Source organism: Cryptotermes secundus, unplaced genomic scaffold, assembly GCF_002891405.2.
Source record: "Cryptotermes secundus unplaced genomic scaffold, Csec_1.0 scaffold741, whole genome shotgun sequence".
NCBI classification, from domain to species: domain Eukaryota; kingdom Metazoa; phylum Arthropoda; class Insecta; order Blattodea; family Kalotermitidae; genus Cryptotermes; species Cryptotermes secundus.
In genome coordinates, this window is record NW_019724599.1 from 229,742 (window position 1) to 252,338 (window position 22,597).

The window sequence follows — 22,597 nt, forward strand, 5'->3', positions numbered from 1 at the left end:
GAAAGTGTGGTGCTAAATAATACAGGAATTCTGATGGCTAATCTGGGAGATGAATGCTTGTGCTGTGCGAGTTTAACATGGAAATTAAAATGTGCTATTCTTGAATTGGAATCAGCTACTGAAATAATTAGAATACTAAGGGAGGAGATATTCAGTGATGTTTTAGAGGTTATGAGCAGCTTAAAAGGTGGACTCAGCAAAGAAAGAAAATAAAAGTGACTCCTCCCAAGATAATTTGAAAAATCAGATACAGAAGCTAGGAAGTAGGCAAAGTGAGACTACTGAAGAATGAAAAGTTATGTTTAAGGACAATATTAAGGATCCCCATTCGAGGGGATCTGTAAGAATTATAAGTGACTATTTAGGGGCTGTTTATCCAGTGAAAGCTGATCTACAGTTTTCTGCATTTCGACCCATTAAATCAACATATCCCAAAGATGAAACAATACATAAAATCCCTACTATCATTATTGGTACGACTAATACTGGCTCTAATGATGGAAGTGAGTTTTTGGAGAGTGATAAACTGAATATCAGTGATTGTGCCTTATGCAGGAAAGCTGGTAACAAATTATCTCCTTTGAAAAGGAAGCGTAAGTTATTAATTGGAGACAGCCATGCAAAAGGATGTGCAGTGAGAGTCAAGAACATGGTAAGTGACAAGTCTGAAGTTTGTGGACTGGTGAAACCGGGCTCGGATGCTTATAATTTAACAAAATCTATTGATAATGAGGTTATGAACCTATCAAAGAGTGACATGTTGGTTTTCTGGGGTGGCTCCAATGATGTATATAAGAATAATTCTGAGATTGGTTTGAATCATATTCTAAATTTTGCTAAAGCATGTAGTCACACTATCATTCTCTTAAATGTGCCCCATAGGCATGATTTGATTAAATCCTCATGTGTCAGTAAGGAAGTAACCAGGTTCAATAGAAAACTAGCAAAATGTATAAAATTATATGAGCATTGTACCCTTGTTGTTGTTGATCTCAATAAGGATCTTTTTACTAAACTTGGATTTCATTTAAATGGGTTAGGAAAAGATGCAATTGTGAAGCAGCTTGTGTGTCATATTTATGATAGACTGTTTAAGGTGGCCTCAACCCCATTTGGTCTGGGCTGGAAAAATGATCTTTCCAATCAAGACTTAGAGGGAAATTCTTCTCCTGATGAAATGGAAAGTTGTGTGGAAGTCTCTAGTCAAACAATTTTAAACTTGGACCATGCTTCTTCTGATGAAATGGAAAGCTGTGTGGAAGTCTCAAGTCAAACAATTTTAAATTTGGACCATTCTTCTCAGAGTTCTGTTTCAAATTCAATTAATTCTGTAGCTAATAGATCATCTAATAGAATAAGGTGAATGCCCATAATAAGAAATAGGGATTTTTTATGGTGACTCAGTCTCCGGGGTCAGTTAGTGATCTTAGGAGTAATGGTTTAGGTAATTTTAACAATACTCGTAGATGAAGTGCTAATTTTGATCATAATCATTCAAAATTAAATTCTCTGAGCTATAACAGTAAGAGATACAAATTTCATTCTTCTGGTGATAATTCTCTTAACATACCTGTATATCACCAAAATATCAGGGGCGTACAAGGCAAAACCAATTAATTAATTAGCTCCCTACATCCTGAGCTGCTGCATGTGTGATGTCTAACTGAACACCACTTAAATTATAATGATCTGGGCTGTACTTATATAGAACATCATAAATTCAGTGCTGCTTATTGTAGGAAAATTTTTAAATTAGGTGGATCATGCATATTTGTACAGGAAAAACTAAAATTTTTAGCTGTCAATTTAAGTGCCTTTTGTAAAGACAAAGACCTTGAAGTTTGTGCAGTGAAACTTCCTTTTCTGCATGGTAATATTTGTGTTCTATCTATTTACATGTACAGAGCACCATCCGGTAACTTTGCTTATTTTCTGAAGGGATTAGACGCCATTTTAAATTTCTTGCTCGATCTAAGTTGGAATTGATAATATGTGGTGATATCAATATAAGTTACTTAATTGATAGTAATAACAAGAAACAATTGGATGTTCTATTATCTTCATTTTAACCTTTCTAGTACAGTAGATTTTCCTGCTAGGATCCAAACCAACTCAGGCTCTGATATTAATAATATTTTTTATTGATCTTCACATACATGGAAATTATACTAAATGTCATGTTAATGGACTGCCTGACCATGATAACCAGATCTTATATATGAATAACATTGTTTTACATAACCAAAATAGCTGTAGGCATCTTGTGAGGAAATTCAATAAAGCTTCTAGAAATGAGTTCTTGACTCAATTAAGTAATGAAACTTGGGATAGCGTATTTGTTGATCAGGATATTGATTCAATTTTCAACTCATTTCTTAATACTTATTTAAAAATATTTAATTTTAACTTCCCTAAAAAATTAGTTATGAATATATGAAATATAACCCTTGGATGACAAGGGGCATAAAGACCTCATGTCAACATAAAAGAGAGCTCTATTTGTCCATGAAAACCAGTAATGATCCAAACCTTAAATCCAATTTTAAAACTTACTCAAAAATTCTGTCTAATGTCATTAGGGCAGCCAAAAATCTTTATTATAATGGATTAATTTCGAATTCTAACAATAAAATTAAAACCACATGGAATATTATTAAAACGGTTACTGGTAAGAGAATCAATAATACTGAAGCGCAGTTCTTAAATGTTGAAGGGAAGCTAACTGATAGTCACCAATTAACTGCCAATTCTTTAAATAACTACTTTCTGACTATAGTAAATAAAATTAACAGCAATAATGCTAAGAATGATCATTTATAGAGTTCGATATTGATAAACATTGGAGCTATTTATCTCAGGCATTTCCAACTCCTTTCCCTGAAATTAAACTTAAACCTACATCTACTAAAGAAACTGGAAACATAATTAAGTCATTAAAACCCAAAAATTCTATGGGTGTGATGAAATTTCGGTCAATATTCCAAAAACTAGCACACCTGCTATTACTTCTCCTTTAACTTATATCTGTAACAGACTACTTTCAACCGGTGTTTTCCCCACTCGTTTGAAATACTCTGAAATAATACCATTATTTAAGAATGCTGATAAAACGAATATGATGAATTATAGACCTCTATCGTTACTTACATCCTTTTCAAAAGTTACTGAAAAGGTTATATTTGTGAGATTGCTCCATCACATAAAGAATAACAATATATTATCCAATCACCAATATGGTTTCAGATGTGATTCATCCACAGAACTCGCTTCATAAATTTAATTAATGAAATATTAAAGGCCTTGAATAATAAAATACCAGTTTGAGGCATTTTTATGAACGGAACGGAACGGACGAACGAACACGAATGAATGAATGAATGAATGGGTACAACTGATATGGGTGCTGGGGCATGAGGGTATTCCTGGAAACGAAACAGCAGCTCAATTGGCTAAGACTGGAGCTGATCATCTGTTCACAGGACCTGAACCAGCATGTGGCATCTCTATAGGAGTTGCCAGAAAGGCAATCACGAACTGGACAAACATGAAGCACAAGAAATGCTGGGGATCCTTGACTGGCCTCAGGCAAGCAAAGGGACTCATACGAGGACCCTCTGCTAAAAGAGGGAAGGAACTGTTGAAGTTAAACAGGAACCAGCTAAGCTGGATGGTGGGACTACTTACAGGACACTGTCACCTTAAAGGACACCTCTTCAAATTGGAACTAAGTAATAGTCCCACTGGTGAGAGGTGTCAAGAAGAAAATGAAATAGCCACACATATCCTGTGCGAATGTGAGGCCTTAGCGTATTTAAGATTATGTCACTTGGGTCAATATTTTATGGAACCAAGCGACTATTTCGACGCCCCCACATACAAAATCCTGCGCTCCATTTGAAGTGCAGGATTGGTGAGGGGATAATCAAAAGGGGAAGCACAATAGAGCACTGTGGTCGCGGTGCAAGGGCTGAGAAGGCCCACTCCCTATACATTCATTCATTCATTAGTATTCATTGCAAGCAAAAATTACATTTCGCAGCAAACAGCCATTGACAGTCACATACAGGTATACCTCAGCATACATGACACATAACTGATTGCATTACTCAAAATTTTTCTTACTCCTTCTTTTAATTTTCATTTAAGAATGCGTAATTCAATTAATTTTAATCGCATTTATTTTAGCCATTTATGAATTCTACTTTCTTTCATCATGATTTTGTCTTCAGTACACAAATAAACAAATCATATATATCATGTATGCAACATATTTTATGAAGTAGTTCTAAATTCTAAATTTATTGCTAGCTGTTGACTCCAAACAACACTCTCCATGTGACTCATGATCCATATTATCATCCATGGCTAACCATTCATCATCTTAGTATAGCCTCTGCCACATGAGTAATGCAACACATCAGAAGTCAGAGTAAAAGTGAATAATCCATTATATGCATTGTGTCAGGTACATGCCAGCTTAATGGTGATTATTGTTATGCTTTTATGAGCAAAAATAAATCGACTAAATACACAGATTACGAACATTTTAAGCACTGAACAGATAATAATTAATGTAATCCACACCATTCCGAGTTCCACTGATTCTTGACCTATGCTGGCATATGTTAAAGCCTGCACGCAATATTCCTTAAGATAAGTCATGGCTCTACTGAACCAATTCAACCATCAAAACACCAAGTTATATCCTATCCACTGAACTAATCCCGTAAGATTACTGATGGTTGGTGAGTTCAAGAGTAAGGACAGAGATCGGCTATAATCATAAACGGTGGAAACTGTAAAACTAGCTAAACATTAACATTTTTGTTATGGACATTTACTGGAGCTGACTTAAAAATGTGCAATATCAAAGTGTCTACAGTTCAATGACTCAATGTACTCATGAGACAAACAACAGACACTTCAAATACAGAACTGAAGAAGACTGAGTACAGTACCTGCAGCATCCAACGATGGTGCAGTATTTGCTTAATACCCAGTCTTCGCTCTGGATCTACTACCAGCATGTGCCTTATGAGATGTTCACAGTCTGCAACATTACAATATCATGTACTTGGTATTCTATACTATTAAATCTGTCTTATCCGAAGGAAAGAACATTAGCAAAACCTTTATGTATTAAACTTATTCATAGGCAAGTCAGTTAACCCATTGACAAAGTCAGAATCAAGTTACCTTCCATTACCTGGATATCTTTGTTTTTTATCAAAATAACAGGCAATACTATAGTAAAAGAAGACTCATTCCTTTCTTTGAGAATTTCCATATGAGTCTCTCGAGAAACTCTGTTTCAGGTTTTTCAAAGCCGGTGAAACGACTTTCACTACAAACTGAATATAATAATGAACTGAACCATGGAACTGTCTCCTTAGCCCTTCAACATTTCCATTTAGGTTGACACTCCTTGAGTAAACTTGACCTGCTTTCTTTACCAGCCCCTTAAATATTAAAAGAATGCTTCAAACAAGCTACACAACTTCAGAACTTCAGCAAACTGTAGGTATACTACTCTGTCCAAAAAGTATTCGACCTTGGGCCAGGAAATAAGTTCTGTATCTGGGTGGTTACAGCACCTAATCACCTTCAAAGTAGGCACCTTGTGACTCCACACACTTAGCCCAGCGGTAGCGGCCTCCGTAGTTTAGGGCTAATGTTCCCACCTCATGACTCAAGGTACGCGGGTTCAAACCCGGCAGAGGTCGTGGAATTTTTAAGGGCGGAAAAATTCAGGGAACAAGTCCTCTGGGAGGGACTTAAGCCGCATGTCCCGTGTTGTAGATTTATGGCACGTAAAAGATCCTCATGTCTCTAGGAGACCTCTGAGCAAAATTAGGCAAAGTTTCCCGCCCAAGTAGTTTCCAATTCCTCCGGTAGATGGGAAAGTATCGGGGACCACTGCCAGAGAGGGCAGACCTCGCTGGCAGAACGGGGCTGATAGCGAGCACCAGTACTGGAAGGGCATGGGGACTGGTAGAATATTAAAGGGGGACGCACAATATATTAATAACCAGTCGCAGTGCATGGGGAAACCCACCCCCTCCAATAATAATATTACTACTACTACTACTACTACTACTACTACTACTAATAATAATAATAATAATAATAATAATAGCCCAGCGGTCCTTCCATCGCTGGAAGCAATTCTGGAAGGCTTCTTTTGGAATGGTGTGCAGCTGCGCCATCGTGTTCTGTATGAGGTCCTTGTAGCTGTCAAAACGGCAGCCTTTTAGCGGTGTCTTCAATCTCGGGAACAGCAAGAAATCACAAGTACCCATATCAGGAGAGTAGGGAGCCTGGTGAACCTGCAGAATGCCGTGCTTGGCCACTAAACTCTGGATCAGGTGTGATGAATGAGCTGGGGCGTTGTCATGATGCAGCTGCCAGTTGCACGTGTCCCACATCTCCAGTCTCTTGCGCCGAACTGCATCACGAAGATGGCAGAGGACTTCTTGGTAGTACTCCTTATTGACAGTCTGTCCTAGTGGTGCGTACTCATGATGCACAACACCCCGGTAATCGAAAAAAAGTCAGTATCACCTTCACATTGCTCCGAACCAGTCATGCTCTTTTGGGCCCCGGGGATGTTGGATGCTTCCATTGTGACGCCTGGACCTTGGTTTCCAGGTCATATCCGTACACCCTTGACTTGTCACCAGTGATCACAGTTTTCAGGAACTCAGGATCCCTGTTGGCGCACTCCAGCATGTCCTGCGCAACCTCAAGGCGGAGTTGTTGCTGCTCTGGCAAAAGCAGCTTGGGCACAAATTTTGCCTCCACTCTTTGCATGCCCAAATCCTCAGTTAAAATTGTATTTGCGGAACCTCTGCTGATCCCAACCGCATCACCAACTTTACAGATGGCCAAACGATGGTCCTCCATGATCAGTGTCTGCACTTTTTCAATGAAATCAGCATTTTGGCTCGTTGACGGTCTCCCGGAACGCTGCTCACTGTCCGCCAACATATGGCTATGTTTAAAGCGGTTGAACCACTCTTTAACTTGAGTGAACCTCATTGCATCATTGCCGAAAGCCTGCTGAATTGTGCGAATTGTTTCCGCTTGGGTATCCCCAAGTCTCTGACAAAACTTAATGCAGTATCGCTGCTCCAAGCGTTCTGTCCTCTTGAGCAAAAGGAGAATGCAACGAACACGTGTTACACCACTTCGCTATCTGGCAGTGTTGCGAGTGAGCAAAAAATCACGCATGCGCATGAAAGTCCCTTCTACCACTACGCTCAGTTTCCCCACCCCTTTGGCCATTACTTACAGCAGAAAAAAATAATCATATACTTTTTGGACATACGGTACTTAGAACCACAATTCACATTATATTAAAAATTCGGTAGCTTGCTAGTAATATAATTTCAGTGTCTTTCCAGAAATTTTCAAGTTACTTTTTTTATGCAGTTAACAGACAGAAAGCGTGCATGTGCACACAAATTGTTTTCTCAATAAATCTTATGTTCTAAATTCAACATTCAATTTCAGTTCATAACTTGAGTGACATTAGCTAAAGCACTAATATCTCTGACTTGTATTCAGGAGCCACCCTGTTTTGAGTCCCACCTGTCTTGACTGATACTGTTCATTATTAATGTGACTTCTCTCAGGAGTGTGACGTTAAAGAGATGCAGCCACTTCCTCAGCAATCCATTCCCTGCATATAATCATCTTCTCTAGTCATTTAATGCTAAACAAAGTTGATCCAGCACTGTTCTATAACCAATGAACTAATTATCAGCCACACTATCTAATGGAATTAACTGGAAACTACCATAATCCCCACTGATATTTCAAAGGAAAATTACTGCAGTTATCAACATTAACATTCAATTTGGAACATAAGATCCACTGAGGAAACACTTTATGTTCAAATGTCACACTTTTTGTCTACAATAAACACAGTCAAGAACTGCTTGCAGTTCTGGAAAGGAGTTCCATTTATACTAAATACTAAACTTGACAAAAATGAAAATATACATTAAGCAGTGCTAAATATGTGTATCATACTGTCACTTTCTGCAGAAGTTATTCAAGCAGGAGATGAAGCATTATATTCTAAGTTGCATGATCTCATAAATACTATTTGGAATAAGGAAGAGTTCTGTCAGCAGTGGAAGGAGTATATTAGTATACCCATTTACAAGAAGGGTGATAAATATTAATGCAGTTATTACCGAAGCATATCATTGTTATCAATTTCACACAACATTTTATCCAGCATTTTTCTCTTTATGTTAACTCTGTGTGTAAGCAAAATTATTGGGGATCACAATTGTGGGTTTTGACATAACAGATCAACTACTGCATTTGTCAGATACTGGAGAAGAATTGGGAGTACAATGAGACATTACATCAACTATTCATAGGCTCAAAGAGAGCATAAGATTTAGTGAGGTGAGAAGTACTGTTCAGTATTCTCACTGAATTTGGTATATTTATTAAACTAATGGTGTTAATTAATATGTGGTAATGCCACAACTCAGGCTATGTGGCATTTATGGCAGACAAAGTGGCACTCAAACAGATTTTCTCAGAGAACTTTGGCTTCTGCAGTCAATTCCAAATCCATCAGCTGCTTCATATTCACTAATCATCATATCATGAACACTACATAGTGTCAACGCTGATAGCATCATTAAATAACTGAATATAAACATTAACATTTAAGATTTCTCTAAGAAGATATTTGATTACTCATTGTTTTTATGACTTGGAGGAGTATTATAGTGCTAATGAATGATGTTGTAAATAATGGTTTTAAATGAATTTGCATGTTATCTTATACTAATTATATGAGTCTATCTGCATAAAAGTTTTATTGTATTTATGATAATATTTGTTGCCATTTATATCATTTATTTATTTAATTTATTTATTTTTTGCTTTATATTTGTGACATGCTCTTTTGAGCTCAAATAATTTCTTAACTGTGTTTATGATTGTATTGTATTTTTATATTTTGTTTATATTGACATGTTCTAGTCTGTATTTTAACATGTTCTATATCCTATGGTTTGTAACCAGTTTTGTTGGATCTTCTGGAACTCGAAATAAATTACAATTACAAACATGTTGAAATGAAACCTCCTGTAAACTCCATATAGGTATCATACATGTTTCATATTCCATATGGTCAGAAATAAGGTAATGGTTTATCATCATTACTTTTCAACTTTGCTTTAGACTACACCGTTATCAAGGTCCAGGAAAACCAGGAGAGACTGAAACTGAATCGGACACATCAGTTTCTGACCTAGGCTGATGACTTAAATCTAATGAGATATAATATAAATACCATAAGATAAACAGAGAACATCCAATGGAAGCTAGTAAGGAAGTTGGTCCAGTAGCAAACACAGAGAAAACTAAGTCTATGGTGATGTCTTGTCATCAGAATGGAGTACAGAATCACAACATGAAATTGGCTAGCAGACCTTTATGTTGGGAATTGTGGGCTCAGCGCGACGCGATAATGCACGCGTTGCGGCTAAACCCTTCCCTGCGGTGAAGTAACAGCATAGGAGCCACTGCTGCTGCTAAGGGCAACAAGCCAGTAAACACTTCCCCATGATGACACAACAGCAAAGGAGCTGTGCTAGGCAACAAGACGGTGAACACTTCCCTGCTGCAACATACCAGAGGAGAAGTGTTTACTGGCCTGTTGCCCCTAGCAGCAGCAGGGGCTCCTATGCCATTACGTCACAGCAGGGAAGGGTTTACCTGCAACACATGCATTATCGCATCACACTGAGTCCACGATTCCCAACACTTTATATCCCAAAGGACACAACTCTTCAATTTTTCTCTTCTCGCCTGATACCTGAAAAGAGGTAGATTAAGAAATACAAAACTATAATTTTGACTGTAGTATTGTATGGATATGAAACTTGAACTCTCATGTGAAGAGAAGAACACAGACTGAGGGAATCTAAGAACAGGACGCTGAGAACATTTTAACTTATAAGGTATAAAATTAAAGGGGGCTAGAGTAAACTGCATAATGAGGAGCTTCATAATTTGTACCCCTCAACAACTATTATCAAAATGATCCACCTGAAAAGGATTAGATTGGCAAGGCTTATAGCAGGCATGGGAGGGAAGTGTATACAATGACTTGTTATGGAAACCTGAAGAAAAGGGACCAACAGGAAGACAGGACCATAGATGGGGGGATAATATTAACATTAATGAGTAGTCTTCTGTGTTGTAACAACGTATAGTTTAGAGAGAACTGGACATTTCTGAGGAACATACTGCCTCTGTCTTCAGGGCTGAATAGTAAACCAGGCAACAAACACGCAGAAGCAGCTGGCAAGCTGCATGAGCCATGCATGGAACATCCAGTCTGATGTAGAACAATCAAAGTCTGAAAGGAACTGTGAGAATGTCAATGGACAAGAAGCCATTATTAGTATGAGGACTCAAAAAAGACAATGGGAGCAAATGAAAGGGTACCCCCTTTGTTCCCACTGGGAATCTTATTCCCTGCACTACCAACAGTCAATCTTCCATTGGCACTCTCACAGTTACTTTCTGGCTTGGACTGGCCTGTATCAGGCTGCATTTTTCACATGTGGGTAACTCAGCTTTCTGGCTGGTCCTTGCTTGGCTTCTACTTCAACCTGAAAATGGAGATGATACATTCCTCCAAAATGTCCACCTTACTCCAAATTAACAGTGTTATGACCCAGAAGACTGTACTCTTCATAACCACTGTTGTGACAACCACAAATCCAGTGGACTCAACTTATCTGGCCCAAGACAGAGACCAACAGTGGGACCTTCTGAAAAAGGCAATGAGCTTTCAGGTTCCATAAAATGCTGAAAATCTCTTGAAAGACTATGAAAGTTCGGCTTATCCAGTAGGAATCTGCTCCATGAAGTTAGTTAAGTAGTATTGCAATCAAGACGTACGCTATGAATTTTTAGGAAACTGTGAGCACAACAATACTGACTCAAGAATACCTTCCACTTTCATTTTCTTCTCCTATTCATATCTATTATGAACATTAACTGCTAACATACATAATGATATAATGAAATATAAAACATATTGTATCATTTGCAACATTAAGGCCAGTCTACTTTGCTTAAGTACACTCCATCATGAGTTATGGTATAATCTTCTGGGGTGGCTCCTCACATGCCAGGAAAGTGTTTATCTTGCAAAAGAAAATTATTAGAATCGTAACAAATACTAATCCTAGAGATTCTTGCAAGGATATTTTCAAGAAATTGGAAATTATGACATTATATTTTCAGTATATATACTCACTACTTTTATATATAATTAATAATATACATTTATTTAACTTTAATAACGAGATTCATGAATATATAACTAGATCCCAAGGTAATTTACATGTACCTAGTGTGAATACTTCAAAATTTAATAAAGGAGCCTATATAACAGGTATTAAAGTGTTTAATCATCTTCCACGATCAATGAAGATTTTGGTCAATGAGAAAAGCTTTAAATTTATATTAAAGAGGTTTTTATGTCATCATTCTTTTTACCCTATAAGCGAATATTTTCAATATAAAGAAGACAAAGGTTTGTAATCCAGATATTCTCTTGAATTGTTTGTTAGCCTGATTTTACACATGATGTATTACCCACTGACCAGTCGCTCGACATTTAAGGGTATAGATTTTATGGTAGTATGGTATTGTAATAGACCATCTATTTTAAATAGCATATGACTGTATACAATTAAGATGGTCATGAATGGTTTACACACAGCTCATTTCCTTCTATCCTGTAGAGGAATATGTTAATAAATAGTTTTCAAATTTTAAGGTTCTTGCTATGAAATGACTGATTGTATATACTGAATTTTTATTGTATATTCCAATTTTTAAATCCTCATGAAATTTACTATATTTGGACTGTTAAATTAAGTATTTGTAGTTATGTGACCAAAATAATTGCATCAAACTTCTATATTATGAATAGATCTTTTGTATTGATTTATGGTGGTGACAATGATGATAATAATCATATATCTGCATAAATTTGATCATATTTGAATATTTTATGTACAAATTTTGTATTGTGACTGTTTTGCATGTTGATGGGTTCATTGTTTTTATGTGGAGGATATGTTAAAGTGGAGGGTGTGTATGTATGTATGTATGCATGTATGTATGTATGTATGTATGTATATGACGAGTCCTGTATCAATGTATTTTGATTTATGAGAAAATTAAATAAAGAAAGAAAGAAGGAAAGATAGTTGGTCATAAGTGTGTAAATTTGTAATTCATTTAATTCAGTTAATTTGGGTAATTTGAGTGAAATTGTATTAATTTTAAGTTTTTATAGTAACGTTCTTTTTTAAATTATGTTTATTAATTATAATTGTAATAAGTTTTTTTGTTCTATTATCTATGTTGGTTGACTAGTGTGTGTGATTTTGGTTGTGTGACTTATGTAATTTATTATATGTATACATCTATTATCAAAGGGACTATTTCCACATCCTAGGATTTTTGCCTCTATGGATATATGGAAAATAAAGGGAATGAATGTATGCATTTATGTATTTTGACATGTTCTATATCCTATGGCATGCATGACCTGAAAAGGATCTATGGAATTTAAAATAAAGTGAAAGTGAAAGTGAAAGTCAGCTTTTCATATAACTGCTGAAGTGATCTTCTAATCTGTTATTTTCAACTACATATACAGCAAATCTTCTACAGGCAAGATAAATGTTGACACAGGCCAGTAAACTCAGAGCCAAACACAACATTTATTTCAACCCTCAGTGCAAAGCATAAAGGCACAGCTCACCTGCTGACATGAAGAAAGGTATACGAAACTTTCCTGAGATCACTCTTGTGCGCAAAGATTGCAGTGTTGTGCCATCGAACGGAAGAGCTCCACAAACTAATACATATAAAACCACGCCCATACTCTGAAACAAGCAGTGTTAGTCATCAAACAGAAGAGTTCCATATACCAGTACATACAAAACAACACTCAATCTGAAATGAGCAACCGACTTCAGTGAACCCCAGCAAAATGAAACTAACACCAGTACCTGTGATAAGTAAGGTCTCACAAATTCTTGAGTGTAATTCCAGCAAACCCAACCACGAAACATAATTTTGGCTTTCAGAGTTTAACCACATTGTGTGCTGAAGTTTTTCCAACATTTCAGCATACAATGCAGTCACCTCACTGAGAGTTAATGGAGGGAGAGGAGGATGTGCCCAACATAGAGGTCTCACAATGAAAGTGTGGAATGGGTGTGTGCAACATGATGCTATCCAATGAGAGGGGTCACTGTTCCAAATCCTGGAAACAGCTTCAAGACATGATGAGGCTGAACTTCAAAAGCCAACATTACACATTACGTACAGGTCCTCAAAGCCTAAGGATGACACTGATCAATGGGTCTTCAAGGATTCTCCATCAAATAAAAAATGAACATTTTATTTGCAGATCCCAAGCTACAAGTGTTTTGTATAAGACGTTGGTCAAATTTAGGGTCAATCTAACTACGGAAGTATTCTCCCAAAATCTCTATAATATCTGGCATGTTTTGTTATCTGTACAGATACAACTTCACAACATTTCATCACAGTTTACAAAGTTTTGGCAAATGTTGTTCTATAATTTTTTTAAGATTCAAGTTCAGGTGTGGCCATCACAAAAATATTCCTGAACACTGATTTCTTCCTCGAGACATGGTGGAAATATGCTTCAACTGCAGTTTAAATTCTGATAAAAAAATCCTTGCAACAAAGTGAAACAAAATATACATATACAAGTTGTGGGCCTGGAAAGCTCACCCTTCCTTCCTTCCTGATATCACTAAACGTTAAATAAACCTGTACATAATTTAAAACAGTTATGCAAAATGAACCCATGATAAAAATTTATAGTGAAAACAATACAGATGTTTGTATGACTATATACCACATGTTACAAGGCTCTGCATATACAAAAGAAGTAGGATTTCTTGTGATGTTACATCTTAAGTCTTCAAGTAGTCCACCTGAAATCTTATAAACTGCAAATCAGGAAACATTCTGTAGTTCATTTCAACCACTGCCCCTTCTCAAAGCTATAATTCTATTCTGTTTCATGCTCTTGGGTATATTATCAGTTCTGAAAACTGAATATAATAAATCTTACCCCACATATGAGGTAAGATCAGAATATATTAGGAAGCACAAAATGCTGACAACTGTATAGCTGTTTCATCTGGTGTACAGCAGTGCATACCCAAATGTCTGTCTTTGGTCCATCATATTCTCTGCCCTCAAACAACTCAGGAGCTGCATATGGTGGGCTCCCACACCATGTTGACATCACCTGTCCGGGTTTATAGTGGTTGCTGAACCCAAAATCTGGAATTTAAAACGTATTGCAAAAACTGTAAAACATTGTGAAATTGTCACAAGATGCAGATTTGGAGTGTCAGTTTTTCTTCTTTCATCCAACTATCAGGATGTGTTCGTTTTGTTCACCATGCATATGAATACAGAACGTGAGGCCACGATTTACATTGCACAATTTCAGCTTGGTGTGGTAATCCTCGAACATCCCATTAACATAAATACTTGAAGTACAACATAAATTTCATCCACTGCCACTCATTTACAAGCCAACACTGAACACTTCAGTTGCACCCCCTGCAATTTTATGTACTGTCATACAAAGCAAGTTACTATATCTCTCAAAATTTATTTAAAAATAGTTCAAAATTCTGCAAAATGATATTTGCATTGAGTGATGCTTTGCCCAGCTCAGTGAACATCATATGTAATATGATGTGCATAAATTATGATAAATTAGTGCCTATAGCTCTGCAATAATTATATACCTATGTGGTTATTTTAAAGTGTACAAATAGTTATAGGATTATATAATGCATACTACAAGAAACAAACAGAATATGTTTCAATGTAGCAACAGTAATAGGACTTTGCAGAGTCACTCTGCAGTGTAGAGAATGTCGTCAATTCAAGATTGGCTTTGAAAATTTACCCAACTGTATATGAAACATGTTTTGTGGATTCCTTCATTACCTTCCTTATGGCTGGTATTATCATATCTTTTGTGTGTGAATTGTATTTTACAGGTCTTTTCGGTGTTTCCTTATACCTGGTACTGAAGTGTTATTTTGTTGTAGTACTTCAGTGGTGTGGTAGAGTGAGCTCAGCTTTACTGCACTAGCACTACAGCCATTCAATGCCTGTTTCTGTAAGGACAAACTCTGCTAATATAATTTTTGTTTACTATTTATCATCTGTAAATTCTATCGTGTCTGCAAATACTGTGACATGTAAATCCGTTGCTAGGCAACACCCACAACACAAATACGGCCAACAATACTGGAGTAATGTTTTCTTTATGCCCACGCAGCTTGCACATGCATGGTAACATCACCACAACTGGTAGCTGTCGCATGACATATGTTTTCTGTAGGCAGCAGCCACCAACCCAATAGCCTGGCTGGGTAGCTGTCACATAACATGTGTTTTCTGTGGGCATGGTCTGTGTTGAGGAGTTATCTTGAAGACATTTGTCACTACAACACAGTTGAGAGAATTAGACTGGAGAGCTGAAGTCCGCTACAGGAAGTGCAAAGTCAAAGAAGAATTAGAAGTCAGCCTGTGAAGAATTTACATGTGATTTGAAGATTTTATGAGTGCTGTAGTACAGTGATATTGGGATTGTGTGATTTAGTGAGACTATTATAGTTCCTACATGAACTGCTGGAAGCTACATAAGTGTCCAGAGTTTGTTTCAGTACCTCCATCACTGAATATATCAGAAAGCTATTTGTGTAAATTTCTGACAGAATACCAATATTGGCTATAACTTCGGTATTCAAAACCCACGTCTGGTACTATATAAAATCATAGAGCAACAGAGGGAACATAGCAAAATAAATAAAATGTTTTGCATTTTTATGGTATTAATGAACAAGATCACAAGTGGTCTGTATTCTGAGAACCAAGCAAACTGAATGGCAGAATTGTTCTGCATAGTTAAGGTATTAAAGAGCATAAATTATAAGTAGTTACTATAGGATTCTGACGATGGTGTATAACACACTGATATATTGGGTTTTTGGACTTTATCCATCGTCCTGGTTTTTANTTACCTTAAAAACCAGGACGATGGATAAAGTCCAAAAACCCAATATATCAGTGAGCATAAATTATGAATGATCTTTGTCTCGGGAACTAAGCATAGTGACTAGCAGAACTGTTGTGCACTGTTAGGTATTTAAAGGTACTGGTTACAAGTGCCCTATCTTTCATTTATTTTGGAACCAAGTGGTAATTACATTAGCACTGTTGTGCATACAGACAGTATCTAAGGCCATAGGTTATAAGTGGTTTGTATTTATTATTAAGAGATATAAACATCTTTCTTCAAGCTAGTAATAACCTTGAGCCGATATGTGAGCCACAGTGACAACCACCAGGTGAAGAACACCACAGATGACCAAAATACAGATATGTATGTGACCAAAATGCATGGCATTTAAATCACAGCTTTTATTTTGACCCATCCACTATGTGTTAAGAAGAGCTTTTACAACTGGTGAATAAATACCTCCAATGATTGCATTTCTATGAGGACATTTAAGGAATCACATGTCATCTTGAAGTTTTTGACAAAAAAAAATGGAGTGACATTATCAGGATGAATTCTGTGGTAGAACATACAGGTTTCCATAAATTTGCTTGCCTGTAACCAAGCAAAATTTTTAAAAGAAACGAGAATGGATCAGTACTGCAAAATGTTAAACACATTAGAAATGTGCTATTTCCAAAACACAGTAATAAATTAATTCCCAATAAAAGGAATACGGTATATTAATCAAACTTCGTAATACCATATGCATATGTACATATTTCAGAGTGCCCTGACATTATCCTTCACACATACCAACTGCCATCTGGTGAAAAGTATTAATTCAGTATGCCTGAAATCCCCAATGTCAGATGGACATTAGAATGATGCTGAAAACTGAATCAAGTAACTTCTTTGTGATGACATAATGGTCTGTCACTAACTGATGATATGTGCCCTGGTTCAAGGAGAAGTTCAAGTTTACAAATGAATCCCTGTCACTGGAAATGTCAACTGAATCTTCTCACAGATGAGTTAAGAAACATTCACTCAATAGCTGGGTCCCAGCCATATTCATCTTCACACATGCATACATTGTGCAATCCACCCTTCTCAAGCTGCTGAGGTAAATTTCTTCTTCCATTATTTTCATAATATTACTGATACTGAGGTAAGGTTTCTTTCTACTTGTGAAAAAATCCTTCACCTGACCCTATATCACCCTGATACCATTAAGGTCAGTAAAGTACAGAGATGGCTGACTGGTGCTTTCGTACTAATGAATCACATTTATACATTTTAATCTCGGTTATTGCAACTGAATTAATGAATAATATTGTGATTTACAAAATTTCAGTCTATGAAGAAATGTTATGATTGATTAACCATTCACCAATACAATATTTTTGTGATGAGGATGTGGTAAGAAGCATTACTGATCAGCAGAACAGAATCAGCTTTAACAAACACTGTCTAGCAATTATAATTACTTCTGAAATGGCAGTGAAGAAAAAACTGATAATAGTTCTGATATATTGCCATAATTATTTTGGGCTTCAAATGTCTAAAAGACAGTGCCTAATAACAAATATGAAACTTTGTTAGTGAAAAATTAGTGAATATTTAACTTTCCAGACCACAATCTGTGATTATGAAATATGGAATAAAAAGTTCAGATTTCATGTTTCACAACATATGAAAGATCCTAAAAATCGGTCATGCAATGCCACATACTGTGTGCATGCACAGCAATGCAAGTGAGCTTAATCACTGAATATGTCAGACAGCTATGAAGAGTTAAATAATTCAGTGGAAACCAAAGTTCACACATACTATTCTATATTTTCCAGCCACAATTTTTCACTGATCATGGACAACTACCCAGATGTGTCTCTGTTTATTTACAGTTTATTTAACAAGAATGTAACCTAGTACATAGCACTGAATAGATAACAAACAGTGGATGAAGGTTTGTAAAACTGTGGAAGGAAATGGCCATGGGCTAATTCAAGACATTATCATGGAATTTGCCTTAAGTTCTGAGAAAATCAAGAAGTACCTCTGTCAGCATAGCCAATCTCTGGGCCAAGATCTGAACCCAGGACCACTTGAATATGAAGGAGTGATAGCCACTCAGTGTTCAGCATACATGTCCTGTTTATTACTGATAAGATACTGTCAGTAATTATTTTCAGCAAAATTATGTGACTAAATGGAATCAGGTGATAGGCGCAGCAAGATATAAATGAGCAGTTGTGGATATTACAGTCATCGGCAGTATTCCCCACAGTTTAGAATTTTTACTTTCATTCCTTTTTTTCTTCTACTACACTGGCATATTTAGTCCAAAAGAAATAAACAATGTGTTTAAAATTACATCTCAATGTCTGTAACAAGAATGTGTATGTCCAGTACTGTTCAATGAACATGAATACTTGGTGTGACTCTATATAAGATACAGACTGAGTATGGTTGTGATCTGGGAACAACAAAAAATTAGTAATGGTGATCAATGTCTCTGCAATCCCAAAAGACTGACAAAAATCACAAGAAGTCTGATTTAGGAGAAGCAATCCTGTCCAAGTTATCACTGAAATTGTTAAAAAATGTTATGCAGAATAAACTGTAAAAATCTGAAAGTTGTAAAAATTCTGGTATAATATTGCACATTCTCATTCTTAAAATGTTCTGTTCATTTTCTCAGTTTAAAGGATAATATTAAAATTAATCTCACAGAAACTGGGCTCAACTATTCCTGTATTAGAAGTGGTAATCATTCAATATATTACACCAGGGGTAGCAATCTTCAAAAATATGCTTGCAGAATCACATAACGTGACAACTACCCAAGGGATACTTCAATAATTATAATTCTTTTCAAATAATACTTAATATCGTGACACCATTCTTCCATTCACCTGCCAATTTGATGTCCATCTTGAAATCAAGCAGGAGATTTTCAGCCTTGAGATCTCTGTGTACCACATTCCGCTTATGACAATAGTTCACAGCTGCCACAATCTGGTGGAACATTCGGCGAGCTTCCACTTCACTCATTCGTCCATTTGCTACTAGGTGATCTGTAACATAAAATCATGCCTCTGCAGTTAACAGGGAAAATACACAGTAAGATCTGAAGTTGTCACACTTGTGACTAAAATCATTATTGTCTTATGGGATTTTACAGCAAGTAGTTTGGTAGATATGTGCCAATGTTCTGGAGGAACACGCTGCTTCCACCTTCAGGGTAGAACACTAAACTGAGCAGGGGAGAAGTGGTTAGTGATATGGGGACAAGAGACAAGAACTGAGTCTGAATGAACCAAATACGAGCAGTGTAAAATAAACGAGACCCTTCTGTTCTGAAAAATGCCTCAAATGTTGATAGAATGAGGCTAAGAGCAAATCAAAGGGAGTGACATAAAATGAATGTAATCCTGGGCACTGAAGAGACTGCACTGGTAGACAAGATGCAGCTTAGAACATACCAATGAGACTGGTATAAAATAAATGGAACACTGTGGCTCTAAAGAATGTCACAGTTGTAGGTTGGGTAAGGTGAGGAGCAAAGCAATAGGAGTCATGTAAAACGAAATTGATCCTGTGGATCTGAAATGAGCTGCAGTTGTAGAGAGGGTGACACTAAGAGCAAACTAATGGAAATGGTGTAAACTGAATAGAAACCAATGGCTCTGACAAGAAACGCACATGTAGTTAGGATGAGTCTAGGAACAAATCAATGGGAGTGATGCAAAATGAGTGAAAGGACCATACTTGCTCAATGAATAAATTTAAGAGCACAAAAGACGCCAAAACATGCAAACAGAAAGAGATGTAAGAAGTAAAATACAATGATGGTGAAATAACAGATATAATACATAAAAAACACAAAAGAAAAATAAAGTAATCTAAGAAAATAAGAATCCTGCAAGAAGCAAAAAACAAATTAAAGAATGGGAAGTCAAAAGAGATGAGAACACAAAACACAATTCCTTGTGCATTTTCACAGTTTTATTTCATACTATTTTGCTTATTTAATTCTTAATTATAATTACCTTTATTTAGTTTTACTTGTTTTTATTTTCAACTCTCTTAATTTCAATTTAAAGTTGTCTTCTCACTCCCTTCCCAATATTTCTTGAATAACTTTTATTCTATTATGTTGCTTTACTTTCATTTTATATGTTGTCCCTTCATTTCCTTTGCCTTCTTTATATTTTACCTTTTACCTCTCTTCCTATCTTCCTGCCCTTTCAGCTGTCACAGATTTTCATTCATTTTACACCAGTGCCACTGGTTTCATTTTGACCCTCTGCTGGCCTGAAGATGAAGGAAGCATGTTCCTATGGTACCTATCTAGCAAACTACACCATATCTCAATGCAAAAGAGCATAACCTTCACATAAATACAAAATGGCATACAGCAACAAAAACGAAAGTATAATAACATGTTTTTTCTATTTCATTTAAGCTAGCTGAAACAAATACATATGGTATTAATTTCAAATGATACTGTTAGTTTCTGTTTTCCATACAAAATTCTTTTATTTCAAGATTTAAAGTAATTTTTGTGAATATGTTCTATTCCTTAGAATAAAAAATCATGTTAAAACTGATTAATACTTCACAGAAAATGCACTGCACCTTCATTACAAACACCAATCTGTTAAGCTTAGGTAGAGTTTTCTAAAGCTACATCAGGTGGTACATACAAGTACCATCATGGTTTAGATGCTTAACCTGATAAATTACACACACAACCGGTGACAGATGCCTACTATAGCTATATGAACATTTGGGCACACTTTTAACCTTCACTGCACTGTGCATGGTGCATTAAGTTAAAAGTTTGTAAGTAAAAAGAAAAAAGTAAAGGTATCCCTCTTAACAGGCTGTAGAGGCCCATAGGATTGTGAGATGTCAAGGTGTATGCACTAGCAATTATTGTTAATGCTGCAATCAACTGTTCAGTAGTTAGCTTCTTATTTTCATTCACAGGGAGCAACAGAATGCACACAGCCCACCAAAGACCTATGAATATTTGACAATTCAGTAAACCACCGACAACCACCACCAGCTCAGCAACGTAATACCCATATACAAAAACAACTTTAGTTGCATTACTCCTTTCCCCACAAAGAACCTTACATTTACACAAAAAATGCATGAAATTTTCTAATGTCTTCTTGGTTTAATGATGTCAGTAGCTCAGACTATGTAGTGTGAAATGGTAGGATGACTAACGAATGATGAATTGGAAAAGATTAAGGAAGAAATCCTGGGCCAATCAAATTATCACCCTGGCATTTGCATACAGGGGAGGAAACAATTTTGACAGCTGAATATATTGTCACATGCTGGGTATGTTACGCGACAAATAACTTCACGCCCTTCTGGATCTAGAGAATTTATTGCACATTCACTCTTACATTTACACAATTTACTGTTACATAGCCACTGCCATCAGCAGTATCACAATTACTTCCCCTGCTTCCATTCACTCTGGCGAATGTTAGACTGCAACTGACTGGTTCCTAACTCTCTAGTAACTCTGGTTACACTGACGAATCCTCCTCGTTATGTAGCTTCTGCACTGACAACACTGAAAACAGTTACGTGATAGCTACCACTGTTGCGTGACGTCATGTTTACCGACTGAAAAGCAACAGTCTCTGTACGGGTCGCCTGTTGCCACGTAGTAACCGCGGTGTCCCCTGTTACATCACTGTGAGAAGTGCTGTTACATCACCAAGGGGGGGGGGGTTTCTTGCCTAGTGCAAATATGTCACAATATATACAAGGGTAAGTCAATAAGTAGGTTACAAATGGATATAGCACGTAAACAAGGAACAGTACTGTGTAAGATTTGAGGTTTTCATGGCGGTGACCATGAAGAAAGCCATCTTTTGGGATGTGGCACCGTGTAGAAATTGTGTTAACTGACGATCATTAAGATTGAACACCATCCTGACATTATGAACAGAGAGGTGGGGTTTTGTCTCAGCAAGTCATGGAAGCCTCACATCTGTTCCTTCAAGTAACCTACAAAATACGGCACTCAGGTCCATCGCAGCCCCCGAGCTACAGAGTTAATGCCCTCCATTTAACCGTCCCCTCTCTCCCCCTAACACATACTCTATACCAGCTCTGGCCCACTACCTGCTGCCTATTCCACCAGACCCTTCCCCTCCCCTTCTCTACCATTTCCCTATGTAGCCACACTACTACTCTCATTCTCTTATACGAAGGGGGACCCAAAAATAACCGGAAACGACCTGTTGCGCACGCATGCTTTGTAGTTACGAGTTGTGCTGCTAGGTGGTGTTAGCTGGGGGTCTCCCGCGACTGTTAGTGAGCTGGCGTCAGTCTGAGTTAAGTGGTTTGTCTGTGGTGCTCTGTTGTGTGCGTTCCTGTTTCAACCCTTTGGCGATTAGTGAGATGGCCGACCAGAAGGAACAAAGAGTGTGC

At 36.8% G+C, this 22,597-nt stretch overlaps 1 protein-coding gene across 6 annotated transcripts in view; it reads right to left on the bottom strand.

The window, feature by feature from the left end:
• The window catches only part of LOC111862420 (serine/threonine-protein kinase SIK3), a 124,276-nt gene that overhangs the window by 44,737 nt on the left and 56,942 nt on the right, over positions 1 to 22,597 (bottom strand). For 5 of the 6 annotated variants that reach the window (XM_023847801.2, XM_023847800.2, XM_033750654.1 and 2 more), the window contains 4 exons: positions 19,048 to 19,209; positions 14,264 to 14,388; positions 12,824 to 12,947; positions 4,959 to 5,050 (listed from right to left, as the gene is read on the bottom strand). In XM_023847801.2, coding sequence (XP_023703569.1) covers positions 4,959 to 5,050; positions 12,824 to 12,947; positions 14,264 to 14,388; positions 19,048 to 19,209 — 503 coding nt within the window. Of the gene's footprint in view, positions 1 to 4,958; positions 5,051 to 12,823; positions 12,948 to 14,263; positions 14,389 to 19,047; positions 19,210 to 22,597 lie in introns of those variants that run through there. The other variant, XM_023847804.2, reaches the window with a different exon arrangement.